This window comes from Triticum urartu, chromosome 6A (genome assembly GCF_056163025.1).
Source record: "Triticum urartu cultivar PI428250 chromosome 6A, HENAU_Tu73, whole genome shotgun sequence".
NCBI lineage: Eukaryota > Viridiplantae > Streptophyta > Magnoliopsida > Poales > Poaceae > Triticum > Triticum urartu.
The window spans coordinates 590,513,655-590,529,387 of NC_141878.1; the positions used below are offsets into that span (position 1 = coordinate 590,513,655).

Sequence of the window (15,733 nt, forward strand, 5' to 3'; positions counted from 1 at the left end):
GTTTACTTAAAGCTGAAACCGGTTATGTTCCTTCCCAAGGAAACATGGTTTCTCGAAAAAAAAAGAACACTCGTGCCTTCCCCTGCTCCCTTCTCCCGTGTACCCTACTTCGATATGCTAGCTAGATCGCGTCATTCTCCACCAGGTTTCCTTCTCTGACCCGGCAGCCAATGCAACATGCTACCAGGTCTGAATCCAAGTTTGTGTTGTGCTGAGCCGCTGGCAGGGAAGCAGACCCCATCATCGCCTGGCCGGATATGTCTGCTCAGTTCCTCACCATGGCTTCAACCCTGTTAGAGGTGAGAACACAAGAGAAAGGGGAAAGATCAAACACGCCAAGGATCAGGTATGCTGGTCGGTTTTTTGTCTAAGATTGATGGGTTACCTATATTGATCGCAGCTTTTTGCGTGCTTCTCATCTAACAGAAATATTGTGTGTAATTCGAGCATCGATACCTTTGATAAGGCCACATCTTTCTCATAACTATTAGTCCAGGTTGTAGCACTCGGTGGCAGGTGATGCAAGTTCAGCTACATATGAACTAATTGGTGCATTATATATGGCACACGCCCCTGCAGAATAGCATATCGATCCTACACTGCATACGCACAAGGTACATTAACACATATATCCCTTCCTTCGTCCTGTATCGTCACCATCTGTTGTCCCTCCACTATAAGATCGTTTCTCTTTCAGGTCAAGCCCTTCTCGTGAAATCCTCAGGTATATTTTGATATGATTGCAAACAAGCTAAACACAAGAAGTTAGAAATATTTGTTTAGAAAAAAGGTATCCATCATGCCGCTTCTTATTTCATCTACGAACCCTGTGTGGTTCCAGTCTGAATTTCTCTACGTTTTTCCGCTCCAGTTTTATGAACGTTTAGTGTACTAAATGCTACATGTGTTCAGTCTGCAACTTAGAGTGTTAATGAGACGTAACCAAGGTTTGTGCAATGCAAAGCAGTAGCATAATGAAAGTTTCGAGATTTGGTCCAAGCAAGGTATATGGTGATGCAACGGTGCTTAAAGTATATTATTATATACTTTGTTGCTTTCAAATCAGGTTTCTTTACTTTGTGACCTACTAACTTTGACATGTTAATGTTTTCCATTAGTTATTCGTACTCAGTTTATACACCCATAGATCGTAGCTCGGGACTAAAATTAATATTTAAATATTCTTATGCTTAGTGAGGAACAGAATAAAAGGATGAAAATCTACACTACCAGAAACGTGACTAAGCGTGTGGGCCAGTAGCCATCAGGAATATAATTCCTTTCGGTGAACAACCCACAGCCATAGCCTGCCAGGAATGAATGAATATGCCTGACGGATGGCCCACAAGAATATTAATGCTGTCGGTTATCCCTGACGGTTGGTACACAGGAAAGAAATGTTGCGTCAGATTTATGCTTCCCGGAAAATACATATTCCTGTCGACCACCTGTCAGGAAAGACCGTCAGGAAGGACTTATACCTTTTTTTGCGGGGGAAAAGGGTTGTATATTAATTAAGCTGGATCGCGGCACTCCAGTTCACACAAGTTTACAACCCTCTCAGTGCCTGACCGTAACCATACGGCCGTCTTTATCTCACATCTACCCATCTGAGCCAAATGGTGGCTAACATGATTACACCCTCTTCTAATAGCTTTTACCACTACCTCTCTACCTCCTCTCATCATGGAGGCGATCTCCTGAATGATGGCAGCATGTCGTGCTCTATTCCCTGAAGGGTTTAAAATCATCGCAGCAGCTTCGGTACTGTCCGTCTCTAGAATAAACGGAAGTGTGCTCCACTCCAAAGCTAGCGCGATTCCCTCTTTACATGCTTCTAGTTCCGCAGCAAGAGCATTATCACATGTGAATAAATGACGGCAGGAAGTGAAAATGATGCCGCCTAAGTTGTCCCGAAGCACCATGCCAGAGCCGCCGTTTCCTGCCTGCCCTAGAAAAGCACCGTCAACATTGAGTTTGAGCCATCCTTGAGGTGGCGTACTCCATCTGTCAGCTGGTGGGTGAGCTGGGCTAGCATTTGGCGCATCGTCCCTGCTGGAATCTGGCGGGCCGGTGTGTTGGGGAACGTTGCAGAAAAAAAAAATTCCTACGGTTTCACCAAGATCCATCTATGAGTTCATCTAGCAACGAGTGATCGGATGCATCTACATACCTTTGTAGATCGCGAGCGGAAGCGTTCAAAGAACGGGGATGAGGTAGTCGTACACGACGTGATCCAAATCACCGGAGATCCTAGCGCCGAACGGACGGCACCTCCACGTTCAACACACGTACGGTCAGCGTAACGTCTCCTTCTTCTTGATCCAGCAAGGGGAAAGGAGAGGTTGAGGAAGATGGCTCCAGCAGCAGCACGACGGCGTGGTGGTGATGGAGCTGCAGTACTCCGTCAGGGCTTCGCCAAGCACTATGGAGGAGGAGGGGTGTTGGAGAGGGAGAGGGAGGCACCAAAGGCGAGGTTTTAGAGACCCTCCCTCCCCCACTATATATAGGGGGCCTAGGGGGGGGGGCGCCGGCCCTAGGAGATCCAATCTCCTAGGGAGGCGGCGGCCAAGGGAGGAGTCCCTCCCCCCCCAAGGCACCTACGGGGTGCCTTCCCCCTTTGGGACTCTTCCCTTCTTGAACCCTAGGCGCATGGGCCTCTTGGGGCTGGTGCCCTTGGCCCATATAGGCCAAGGCGCACCCCCTACAGCCCATGTGCCCCCCCGGGGCAGGTGGCCCCACCCGGTGGACCCCCGGGACCCTTCCGGTGGTCCCGGTACAATACCGGTGACCCCGAAACTTGTCCCGATGGCCGAAATAGCACTTCCTATATATAATTCTTTACCTCCGGACCATTCCGGAACTCCTCGTGACGTCCGGGATCTCATCCGGGACTCCGAACAACATTCGGGTTACTGCATATACATATCCCTACAACCCTAGCGTCACCGAACCTTAAGTGTGTAGACCTTACGGGTTCGGGAGACACGTAGACATGACTAAGACGGTTCTTCGGCCAATAACCAACAGCGGGATTTGGATACCCATGTTGGCTCCCACATGCTCCACGATGATCTCATCGGATGAACCACGATGTCAAGGATTCAAGCAACCCCGTATACAATTCCCTTTGTCAATCGGTATGTTACTTGCCCGAGATTCGATCATCGGTATCCCAATACCTTGTTCAATCTCGTTACCGGCAAGTCACTTTACTCGTACCGTAATGCATGATCCCGTGACCAGACACTTGGTCACTTTGAGCTCACTATGATGATGCATTACCGAGTGGGCCAAGTGATACCTCTCCGTCATACGGAGTGACAAATCCCAGTCTTGATCCGTGTCAACCCAACAGACACTTTCGGAGATACCCGTAGTATACCTTTATAGTCACCCAGTTACGTTGTGACGTTTGGTATACCCAAAGCACTTCTACGGTATCCGGGAGTTACACGATCTCATGGTCTAAGGAAAAGATACTTGACATTGGAAAAACTCTAGCAACCGAACTATACGATCTAATGCTATGTTTAGGATTGGGTCTTGTCCATCACATCATTCTCCTAATGATGTGATCTCGTTATCAATGACATCCAATGTCCATAGTCAGGAAACCATGACTATCTGTTGATCAACGAGCTAGTCAACTAGAGGCTTACTAGGGACATGTTGGTGTTTGTTATTCACACATGTATTACGATTTCCGGATAACACAATTATAGCATGAATAAAGACAATTATCATGAACAAGGAAATATAATAATAGTGCTTTTATTATTGCCTCTAGGGCATATTTCCAACACGGTGCTACTGCATGCACGTACGCCTCCGTGTGTGCTGCTGCTGCAAGCACGTACACCTCCATGTGTGTTGCTGCATGTCCATGCACCAGCGTGTGTGCTGCTGCTATAGGCATGTATACACCTCCGTGTGTGCTGCTGCTGCTGCTACTAATCCCAGGTGCAGCTTGGATCACCGGTTCCATGAGCACCATTTTACCCTTGCACATATCTTTCATAGGAAACTGCTGGATGCATAAAAGCGATGTTAGATAGCTGTGCAGAAATCGACGAGATGCTTCAGTTGGTGGAGGAGCTTTGTCGTGAGTGATCTCATTGCGGACATGCCACGAACGCCACATTGTCATCAAGAGAGCCATGCGGGACGGTCCCAATAGCGGCTCAAGCACATCAAAAAGCCACTCCGGGCCTGTGTGACGAACAAACTGGATGTCCGGGAGCATCCAGTCTTTAGCCATCGCTCTCCATAGCTCCACTGCACGGGGACACCTACACATTGCGTGGAATCCATCCTCGCATTCCAAACCACACAAGGGACATATGTCTGTGGTTTCCAAGTGACGGGAAAATTTATTTGCCCATGTAGCAAGGGAATTTGTCACAAGCCGCCAAGAAAACACGCGTACCTGTGGGGGGCAGGGCACCCCCATATGATCTTCCAGATGGCGCGACGACCATCCGGTGCCCTGCTAGATGCGCTCGCCGATGGACGCTCGCGCTCGTCCATCGCGAAGCGGTACGCGGACCGAACGGTGAAGATACCATTCGTCTCAGGAGCCCATGCCAGGATGTCCTCGGCGAGGCGCGGCGACGTCCGAATTTTGCTGATGATGTCAATATCTACTGGATGGAAGAAGCAATGTAGGTGGTCCGTGCGCCATGCACCTCGGTCATCGAGCAGCTCTGCCACCCGTCGAAGGCGGCAGGTCCCTCGTGCAGATATGAGTTCACCAGTCGGGGGGCGGGGCAGCCACTTGTCACGCCAGATACGAATGCTTTCACCATTCCCCACGCGCCACACTAGCCCCTTCTTGAGAAGCTCAAGCCCATACTGGATGGCCTGCCAGGTGGAGGACGCGTTCCCAGAGAACACCGTGTCCTCGAGGCGACCCTCGGGGTAGTAGCGAGCTTTGAGGACCTGTGCACACAAGCTATTGGGTTTTGTTAGAAGTCTCCACGCCTGGCGAGCCAGGAGCGCCTGATTAAAGACCCTGAAGTCTCGGAATCCCAGTCCCCCCTTCATCTTATGTGACATAATGCGTGGCCAAGAAATCCAATGAGTTTTCCGCTTCCCTTCCTTCGCACCCCACCAGAAATTACGCACCATTCTGTTTAGTTCATCACACACTGACATCGGTAGTTTGAAAACTCCCATCATATAAGTTGGAATAGCCTGGGCGACCGCCTTAATCATGGTCTCCTTCCCTGCCAAGGACAAGGTGTCACCCCATGCAATGATGCATTTAGTGAGGCGAGCTTGCAAATTCTGAAATTTCCCTTTGGACATTCTACCTTCTGGAGTTGGGAGCCCCAAATATTTCTCCTCAAAGGTTGACAACTGCACCTGCAACTCAGCACGAACTTGCTCCTGTTCTGCGTGCACACAAGAATTCTGAAACAAAATACTGCACTTTGCCGGGTTTATCAATTGTCCTGTTGCATTCTCATATGTGTTAATAATTTTCTTAACTTCTCTAGCTTGCTCCTTCTCTGCTTTGAAGAATAATAGTGTATCATCCGCGAAAAGCAAGTGAGAAATACCAGGCACACGACGACAAACTTTAATGGGTGAAAATTTTCCTTGTACCTCGCCATCTTTCAACAGAGCGGATAAACCATCAGCCACAAAAAGGAATAAAAACGGGGATAGTGGGTCACCTTGCCGAAGCCCACGCGTCGGTGCGAACGAATCCAAGAGGGTCCCATTAAATTTAACAGAATATCTCACAGAGGTGACACACGACATTATCCAGTCAACCCATCTGTGAGCGAAACCCATCTTTTGCATCGTACGCTTCAAGAAACTCCAGTCTACCCTGTCATAAGCCTTAGACAGATCTAGTTTATATGCACAATAACTCCTGTCTGGATCCTTCTCCTGCTGTATGTGGTGGATACATTCAAAAGCAATCAGCACATTATCAGTAATCATTCTACCTGGGACAAAAGCACTCTGCTCAGGCGATATGATCTCCTCCAGTGTGGGGCGCAGTCTGTTGACAAGACACTTTGCCACAACCTTATAGATGACATTACATAAACTGATAGGACGATACTCAGACAACTTAACCGGGTTGTCCACCTTCGGAATCAGAATGATGGAGGTGTCGTTCACCCCCTCCGACATATGTCCTGTCCTAAAAAATTCCAACACCCCTGCAATTACCTGGACTTTCATCACAGGCCAGTTTCGCTGAAAAATTCTAGCGGGGAAACCGCCAGGTCCAGGTGCCTTTAGGGGTCCTATCTGAAATAGAGCATCAGAAACCTCCTTATCCGTGAATTCTGCACATAACCCTTCATTCATGATGTCAGTAACGCGAGCATTAATAAGATTAGTAACCGGATCAGCACATAACAAGGGGTCAGCTGTAAACAAGTTGGCAAAATAAGAAGTCATCTCTGCTATAACCTTGCTGTCCGTGTGCACCACCCCGTGCTCATCAAGAAGAGATTTGATCCGGTTTTTCCTTGCTCTCCAAACAGCCTTACGGTGAAAGAATTTCGTATTGCGGTCTCCCTCTTTCAACCAGTCAACTCTAGATCACTGCATCCAAAGCATCTCCTCTCTATATAACAACTCATTCAAGCGGTCAGTAGCCTCCCTGATTATACACTGATCTGTATTCATAGCCATTAACTCTTCAAGGCGGGAACGAGATTTATTAATATCCTTAATTACATTACCGAATTTTTTCTTACTCCACGACTGAAGGGTGTGCATGAGGGTGTCAAGGGCAGCGGACACATCACCCAAATTTACCATGTTTCCTGCAGCGACCCATGCCTCAGAAATGACCTTAGGGAGAGCGAGCTTGCGCTCCCACATCACCTCATAATGTCGGCATTTCCTACCGACATCCACTCGTGGCTCCTCCAGCTCGCACCTTAGCAAGATGGGGGCATGATCTGAAGACGGCGCCACCAGATGCCTAACCGAAGCATCCATGAACAAATCTCTCCAAGCATTATTTGCCACTGCCCGGTCCAGCCGGACCTTGACGTTAGCGCGCCCAGCTCGGCGGTTATCATAAGTGTACGGAACACCTGAAAAAACAAGATCACCGAGGCCACAAACTTCCAAAACATCACGGAAATCAATCATCTGACCTACCGCCCTCGGATTTTCGGAGAAGTGTTCGAAGCCCCACATGGCCTCGTTGAAATCGCCCACCACCACCCATGGCATATCCACGCGGCGATGTAGATCGCGGAGAAGGGTCCACATGCGATGACGGTCCTCCGTGCGAGGCTCATCATAGACACAGGTAAGCCTCCATGGTGGTTCTCCCGTTGTCGTTGTCACGTGAGCATCAATATATCGGTCGTTTAACTCCTTTACATCCAGCTGCACGGATTCGTGCCAATATAGAGCAAGACCACCACTGAGCCCATTACTATCTATAGAATCAAAACCACTTAAACCTAGCCGGGAACGATACCTCTTCATCCTAACTTTCGACTGCCTAGTCTCACATAAAAAAATGATACAGGGGGAATGAGCTTGCACCAAGCTCGCAAGATCACGAACTGTCCGGGAGTTCCCCGCCCCCCGGCAGTTCCAGCTGAGTATATTCATTGCTCCTGACGGGGCGCCGCCTGCGTCCCCGTCAGTTGACTGGCGCCCCCATGGCCGGTTGGCTCCAGAATGGTTTGTCCCAACTCCTCCTCCATATGATCACGCACCTTGTCCTCACCATCTTGCCCAGTTTTCTGCTTTTTTAGTGTACTCGTCAGCGTTCTGCACTCCTCTGGCTGGGTTGCCACAGCGGTATTATCAACCGGCAGCGGCGGCAAGTTTTCCTTCCCACGAGCCCTCCTCTCGCCTCCTGAGATGTTCTGCAACATAGTGGCAAGGTATACTAACATGGCTGGATTTTCCTTCTCTTTAACCTTTGTAGACATGTCAGGTTGGGGTTGTTGCTGCTCACGTGGTTGTGGTTTACTTCTGTTGCCATTGCTCCTACTCGTACTAGAATTAGCATCGGATGCAAAGCTGAATCCTTCAAAGACAGCCGGGTTTCGCTTAGCACGCACTGTATGTACCACACTGTTGAGTATACCGCATACGTGGTGAGCAACGCAGCCGGCCGTCGTAGTTCCCGTCGGATGTGATCACCGGCCGTCCCGCGTCCGGCCTAGGTCTACCGATCGCCGGCATACCTCTGTCTTGGGTACCCACATGGACAGCAGCAGCCAAGGCGAAACTTTCTGCGAGGCCAGTCTCGGATCCACCGGTGTCCGGCTTCGGGCGGGCAGCGTCCGCAACGGGAGCCCCTTGATCGCCCCCACCGTGCACTAGTTTCCCCTCTTCCGCACCAGGCAAGATCGCTACAGCTTGCGACTTCGACGCCTTCCCGGCAGGTGGACTACCCGCTTGAAGACGATCTGGCGGTTTGGTTCGGTCTGGTGGTAAGCGAAGATTGATGGCTTCGTGTTCCTTCCTCCCGCCGCCTTCTGGATGTATATTCAGATCGGGGGGAGAAAACTTGCGCACGGAGTTAGGGATTGTGACATCGCCGGACTCCAACTCCTGAGACTCCTGATAAATTGGGACTCCGAAAACTTAATGGGACTTAGCGGACGGGGCCGCCACGGGGTCGTAGTGCGGGAGGACCTCACACACGACACGGGTATCGGCAGAGGCCAGGGCCTCGCCGGACGGGCGGAGCAGCGTGGCCGCCGCCGCTTGGTGATCGCCAGGGTCGCGAAACCCTAACATCGCCGCTTACTTGTATCTGAGGAAGGACTTATACCTGTAGGTTCAGCCGACAGGAAAATTATACTAGGTTGCTGCAGCACGCGCTCATTCCTGTGAGCCGTTGGCCGTCACTGTTACATCATGATGTTGATTTTTTATTTCATATTCCTACCACAAAAGCAATGTGCTTAACCCAGGTTCTACAAATGTTGCATTATTTCACAGAAACCATATGAGAATATATTTATATGACAACATCAGACTTCATATAGCATCATCAGTTCCATACATATATAATTACACTACAAGGCTACAAAGGTACCATCCACAAAAGGATCTGCTAACTACAATAATACTAGCAAAATACACCAGCTTGCAACTACCACCAGATGTATCAACATCAGTTCCATACATACATATATCAACAAATTACACTACAAGGCTACAAAGGTACCATCCACAAAAGGATCTGCCAACTACAACAATACTAGCAAAATACGCCGGCTTGCAACTACCACCAGATGTCACCAAGATGTCAGTTCCCATTCCTAAGCCATACCAGATACACAAGTCCACAAAAGAGCATATTACAACCACCTATAGTCTGATGTTATTATGTCGATTGAGCAATCAGTTTTCGCCATGGTTGGCTGCGTCAACGGTCTGATCGCCGACATTCCCAGTGGCGTCATTCTCCTCGCCCGACTCCATGACATCATTGTTGCCATCAACCGCTTGCGAGCCGGCTTGAGATGAGTTATTTGTCCCCTGAATCAAGAAGTAACCAAATTGTTATTTAATCTGATTTAGAACAATAAAAACACAATACTTTGTTGGATAACAAGTGGAGACAACAGAACCAAATGAACCAAATAATATCCATTTATTGATTAATGCTCGGCACCAAGAACTGATTTTGTTTAGGCTATTTTCAAGTTCCAATCAGATGGACCTTAAGCATGACAAGCATTATTTACACGGAAATTGGGCACAACAGCTAAAGAATTTTATGAGAATAGACAAGCTCACAGATGCAAACAGCCAAACAACTTAATACAAAACATGAAAAACAATCTCATATGCAACACAGTGTTGATATTGCAACCACATCAGCGTAGACAGGTCAGAAGGAATGCACAAAACTAAGTTGAGTAGTGGACATCACACATTCATCCATATGATATATACAACTTCAACTTTCTCATACACTTACTTCTGGTTGCGAAACAGCTCCATGGCTTAGTATATGTGGTATATGAGCTGGCAACTCTTTTCCTATCTCCTTGAAAAGTGCCTGCAAAGAAAGAAGAAATGTTACTAGAGTTGATACTTGAGAAGTTGAGATCCATTGCTTTAGAATGTGGGCATGAATTTGTACATACAGTTATGAGCTGCCCATGCATATCTACTTTCTGCTGTAGCATCTCCTTAGCACGCTTGAGTTCTGCATTTTCTTCGTTAACACGCCTGAGTTGTTCCTTCTCTCGAAGTGTGAGAGAAATTGATGCACTGGTATTTCTTTTTCTAGCTGCTGATTCAATATCTGCTTTCTTAATAGCCCCATTACCCTATTGACACGCGACCATGAGGAATGCCACGTGATGCTTCATACAGCAGCTCACCGTCTAGGTCTCTTCCCTCCCAACTATCTGGATACTTCTCTTTAGCCAATGCAGTATAGTCATCCTGACAATCAAAAATTATAGTTTGTTCACAACATGCTAGTAAATTAACGTCTTAAAAACCTATAAGCAATATGGCAGTAGAAACGATGACATACAAAGTGTTTTTGTGCTTTCTGGCTCATGATTGCACCATTGCTAATGATTGCGCCATTGTTGCCACTGCTACTCACATTATTCATTCCACATTTCATTGCAGTATATGTATTCAGCGTGGTCGCCTTCTCAGGTCCAAGTGTCTCTTCCTGTAAGACCACATAAATTCAAGCAAAGTCATGGCATCATCATGTAATAGAAAAACTAAGTGTGAAGCAAATCATACAATAATCACAACATACCAAATACTGTTGTGCCTCCGCAAAAGGTCGTGAGCCTCCTCGGTTTTGAGCAATATCCTCAGATTTCAAGCGAGCTTCTCGTCCCCTCCCCCTGTTGGTCTTGTATTCCTTTGATGTCCAATAACGACATAGTCCAGGCCATGCAACTTCCTTGCACCATGGTATCCTACTCTGGAGGTATTGCTCATATTCGAGTTCTCTTGCACAAGCCATCGAGTCATCAAGCTTCTCTCCTTGATTCTCATAGTAAAGCTTCACAGCATCCACACGAAGTTGGTACAACATGTCTTTCACCTTTTTCCTTGCATATGTGTCAATAATCCGGTTAGCCTCTTGCTCAATTTGGATTCGGGCACTGTCAACTTCCTCGTCATCCACATGCAGCTCAAACAAGTTCTACATGTTCAGAAATTTATAGACCAGATTTTTACAGCAATACAAAGATATGTATAATAATAATTGCAATTGATCCAAAAAAATGTACTTACCCAAAACTCTTCCTTCACACGATCTACGGCTGTCCGCTACTGAAAATCTAGAGTCGAATCATGATAGTAACCGTACCACTCCAAAGCCAGGCGCGTATTAGTGATGACACCATGATCAATTTTTTTCCTCTATTTTTCCTGGGTATTCACGTTTGAGAAGAACTCCAAGTTGTGTAGTGTACTTGTAGTTCTTGGGATGATAGGGTACATACTTAAATTGCCTACATGCAGTAAATGGTATTAATTGAAAGTGTTTTTAACTGTATTAATTGACAAGTTTTAGAAAAACAGGAAACACATGTGCAACAATACATTAAAGATAGAACAAACACATCATTTTCGATACCTTTCACCTTTAGGTTGAAGGCCAACTTTGCCACCACGTGGAGGCACTCTTAATTCAACAGTAGCTCTCATGCGTCTTCCTCTACGCTTCTCAGGTGAAGGGTGAGATGAGTTCACATTACTCTTTTGGGACAAAAGGTTGGTAGAGTTAGTGCTGCCAGAAATTGTCCTTTGTGAGTTATTGTTGCTTGATCCGCTCCTGGCACGGACATGACGAAGTCCAGTCATCTCCTATAAAGAAAAAATCAGATGTTAGACAAATCTATTACAAAGGGAACCTACTAGAATTAGAATACAAATTTGAACAAAATGAGAGGAAAACCATGTGGGCTACATGTCAAATAACACATATTTGCAAGAAGGAAAGAAACTTTCAGAAACATTCAATACAAATAATATCAAGTTTCAGTTGCTTACAAAATAACACAAACTACCATAGAACACTAAAACAACCAGCACAACATTAGAAATCATTTGGATCATAGGTTGGGGATTGAAGTTCTTCATCTTCGTCATATTCTTCCTCCTCTTCCTCTTCATCTTCATCTTCTTCATCCTCTTCATCTTCTTCCTCCCCTTCCTCATCTTCATCTTCTTGGATAGCAGCAGATTGCTTCTCCAAATGTTCTATCTCTTTTGGATCAGTAATCTCATCTGACGCAAATGAGTCCATGTTTTCTAAGCCAAGTCCTATATCAATAGTAAAAGTGCCTTCCAACCCATCCTCTTGATAGAATAAGACACCGTGTGTTGGTTCTTGTGGAAGGTTGTTGCTGGCCATTGGAGGAACATAGCCCCGTGGAGGAACTCGAAATACCACCGACCAGTCCAATAGATCTCTTCTAGTCTTACATGGGTAAGACAAGTAGTATACTTGACTAACTTGACCAGCCATAACAAATGGATCATAATTTGAGAGTTTGGAGGTGTGTTTTATCTCTACCAATCCCACATTTTCAGTTCTCCTTACCCCAGCTGAAGTTGGATCAAACCAGCGGCAATCAAATAAGACTAGCTCCAGTTTCATTCTACCTTCCCAAGTTATTTTAATTATATCTTCAATTACACCATAATAATCGAATTGGTTGTCATCTTCATCAAGTGAAGTAACACAAACCCCACTATTGACTGTAGTTAATTCAGATTTCTTCCTTTCATACTTCTCTGACCGAAACCTATACCCATTCACATCATAACAGCCATAAGTAGCAACTCTTGTGCGAAAACCATAAGACATTTGGCGTAAAGCATTGTGAATGCTAGGTAACTTCATGCACTGCAAGATGTAATTACTTATGCCAGTTTTGGAGCTAAATGAATATTGGGCACAAATTTAAGTGTGATTTAGGGACAATACTTTAGTTTTAAACCAGTCAAAAAAATTAGGTCCATGACATCTAGCAGGGCCTGATTTCCAGCCATTCAGTCTTAACTCACGGAGTTGTTTCGGTGTTGGAACAACTCGAGGGCTCTTCCACTGCTCATTATCAAACTCCCTACACAAAGTTATTTAGAGTTATGAACAGTTGAAAACATATTATTGTTCACAGTAGTTATTTTGAGATTTTAAGACATACTTGAAAAGATCATCCATTTCAGGCATGTTTGCAATATGTACAAGAAAGCAACCTTGTATTCGTTGTTATTGAGCTCACAGTATCCTTGAGGGCTCATGCATCGGCCAGGGCATTTAAATATCTCAAGGTCACATGCAGATTCAAATGTAGAGGCCCCATCATCATACCGAGGTGCCTTGTTTATAACTGACCGTACTTTAGGATTAAAATACAAAGACAGGAAATTAGTTGACTCCTCAACGAGATAAGCCTCAATAATGGAGCCCTCAACTCGAGCCTTATTGCGCACTTTTGGATTAAGTTTACCTATGCATCTGCGAGGGCAAGTCAAGAAGTTAGCCTAAGAGCCAACACACCACCTTATAGTGGACTACAAGTTCTGGATTTACCTCTCATAGTTATACATCCATCGGGCTAAGACAGGGCCTCCTAGCCGAGCTTGATAGGGAAGATGTACAATTAGATGTTGCATTGAATTAAAGAAACCAGGAGGGAATATCTTCTCCAGTTTGCATACAAGCACCGCAACATTCTTTTCCAGGGAGCTCACAACATCTTTGCTAAGTTCTTTTGCACATAGCTTCCTATAGAAAAAGCTTAGCTCGGCCAAACATAACCATATATTCTCCGGAATGAAGCCACGAAATGCATCTGGTAGCAGCCGTTCCATGAAGATGTGGTAATCATGACTTTTAAGCCCAAAAATCTTCCTTTGCTGGAAGCTAACCCCTCTTTTAAAACCCGCTGCATATCCATCAGTAAATTTCAGCTCTTTAAACCATTTAAGAATGGTTAACCTATCATCTTTCTCAATGACAAATGGTGCCCTTGGCTTAAACCACTTCCCATTTTCCTTCAAATGCAAATGCTGCTTAGGGCGATGGCATATTTCTTCTAGATCTTTTCTTGCCTTCACATTATCTTTAGTTTTATTAGGAATGTCAAAGCATGTGTTCCATATAGCTCCTGCTACATTTTTCTCATTGTGCATCACATCGATGTTGTGCCTAAGCTTCAGTTTATCAAAGTATGGAAGATCCCAAAAGCAGCTTATGTGGGTCCAGTTGTGCGATTTATTATAGTTATCTATGTCATATACATTTGCAACCATGTGAGCTCGCACTTCCTCCTCTGTCAAACGCCTTGGTGGCCCCTGAAGCACTATTGTATCCTTTCTAAATGAATTGGCTTGGGTTCTGAACTCATGGTCAGGAGGTAGAAAGCGCCTATGGCAATCAAACCAGCAAGTCTTACGCCCATGCGGAAGTGTAAATGATTTTGAATCACTCAAGCATTCTGGGCAAGCTAGCTTCCCGTGAGTGCTCCACCCAGCAAACATACCAAAAGCAGGGAAATCATGGACTGACCATAGAAAAGCTGCTTTCATTAAAAAGTTTCTCTTCACAGAGGCATCCCATGTATTAACCCCCAGCCACAGTTCCATAAGCTCATCTGCTAATGGTTGCATTAGAATGCCCAAATTCTTTCCAGGATGTTCAGGACCAGGTATCCCAAGACTAAGAAATATAAACTCTGGCTATCAGAGAAAACCAGGGGGGAGGTTTAACGGAGCTACAAACACTGGCGAGCACGTGCGGAGTAGCAACCAAACTATATGGTGTAAAACCATCTGTAGCTATGACAAGTCGCACACTTCTCGGATCACATGAAAATTCTGGAAAAATCCTTATCAAAATCTTGCCAAGCCTCACCATCACGTGGGTGGACCATCTTATCAGACCCGTAAGGAGTGTAGAACGCATAAGCTTTGCGGTCTCCTCATTGGCATACAACCTTTGCAATCTATCTTTTAGAGGGAGGTACCGCAAAACTTTACGTGGGATTTTCTTTTGGCCTTCCTCGTAACGAGATGTGCCACAAAAGTCACACTTCTCTTTATGTTTGTTATCTTTGTAATACAACATGCAATTATTTTTGCACACATCTATTTTGACATATGGCATACCAAGACCTTCTAAGAGTTACTTGGATTGGTAGAAGTCTTCGGACAAATTAGATTCAGGAGGCAGAAGTTCATGGATTATTTTTAAGGTATCATCAAAATGTGCAATGGACATGTTGTATTGTGATTTCATAGCCAGCAAACGAGCTACAGCAGAAAGACGTGAGTGTTTTGTGTTCTCATGTACCAATTCATCGGCACTACTGACCATCCTATAAAAAGCCTTGGCAGAGGAGGTTGGCTCCTCAGTAACCGGTGGAGGATGGCTACCACCTAAGTCAACCAACATATTGTCCATTCGATCAGTTTCATTACAGCCCTCTTGAAGATGTACTAAAGGGACAGATCCATCAGCAGCAGCTACAAAACTCTCACCATGTTCTGTCCAGGTTTTGTAATTTGGCTTATACCCATGTTTATACAAGTGTTTCTCTACAATGTGCCTTTCTTGCGGAAAATAATTCCGACATTTGGTGCATGGACAATTAATTTTACCACCTTCAGCTACGGAAGAGAAGGCCCGATCTATAAATCGTGCAGTTTCTTCAAGCCATATATTAGAAGGGACTTGACCAAACACCCAACCATTATACATCCAATCATGGTTCTCCATTAT

At 45.7% G+C, this 15,733-nt stretch overlaps 1 protein-coding gene and 1 pseudogene across 1 annotated transcript; both read right to left on the reverse strand.

Annotated features, from left to right (window-relative positions):
* Nucleotides 1-6,567: 6,567 nt before the first annotated feature.
* LOC147966773 (uncharacterized) lies at nucleotides 6,568-7,212 on the reverse strand. The gene has a single exon (XM_087530951.1). The coding sequence runs from the start codon at nucleotides 7,210-7,212 to the stop codon at nucleotides 6,568-6,570; it is 645 nt and encodes a 214-aa protein (XP_087387077.1).
* Nucleotides 7,213-9,354: 2,142 nt separating this feature from the next.
* Nucleotides 9,355-14,145, reverse strand: LOC147966774 (uncharacterized; annotated as a pseudogene).
* Between the last annotated feature and the right edge of the window lie 1,588 nt (nucleotides 14,146-15,733).

What these genes read in the sequence shown, in the direction of transcription:
- LOC147966773 (XM_087530951.1), bottom strand. Translation starts at nt 7,212, where the DNA reads ATGCCATGGGTGGTGGTGGGCGATTTCAACGAGGCCATGTGGGGCTTC.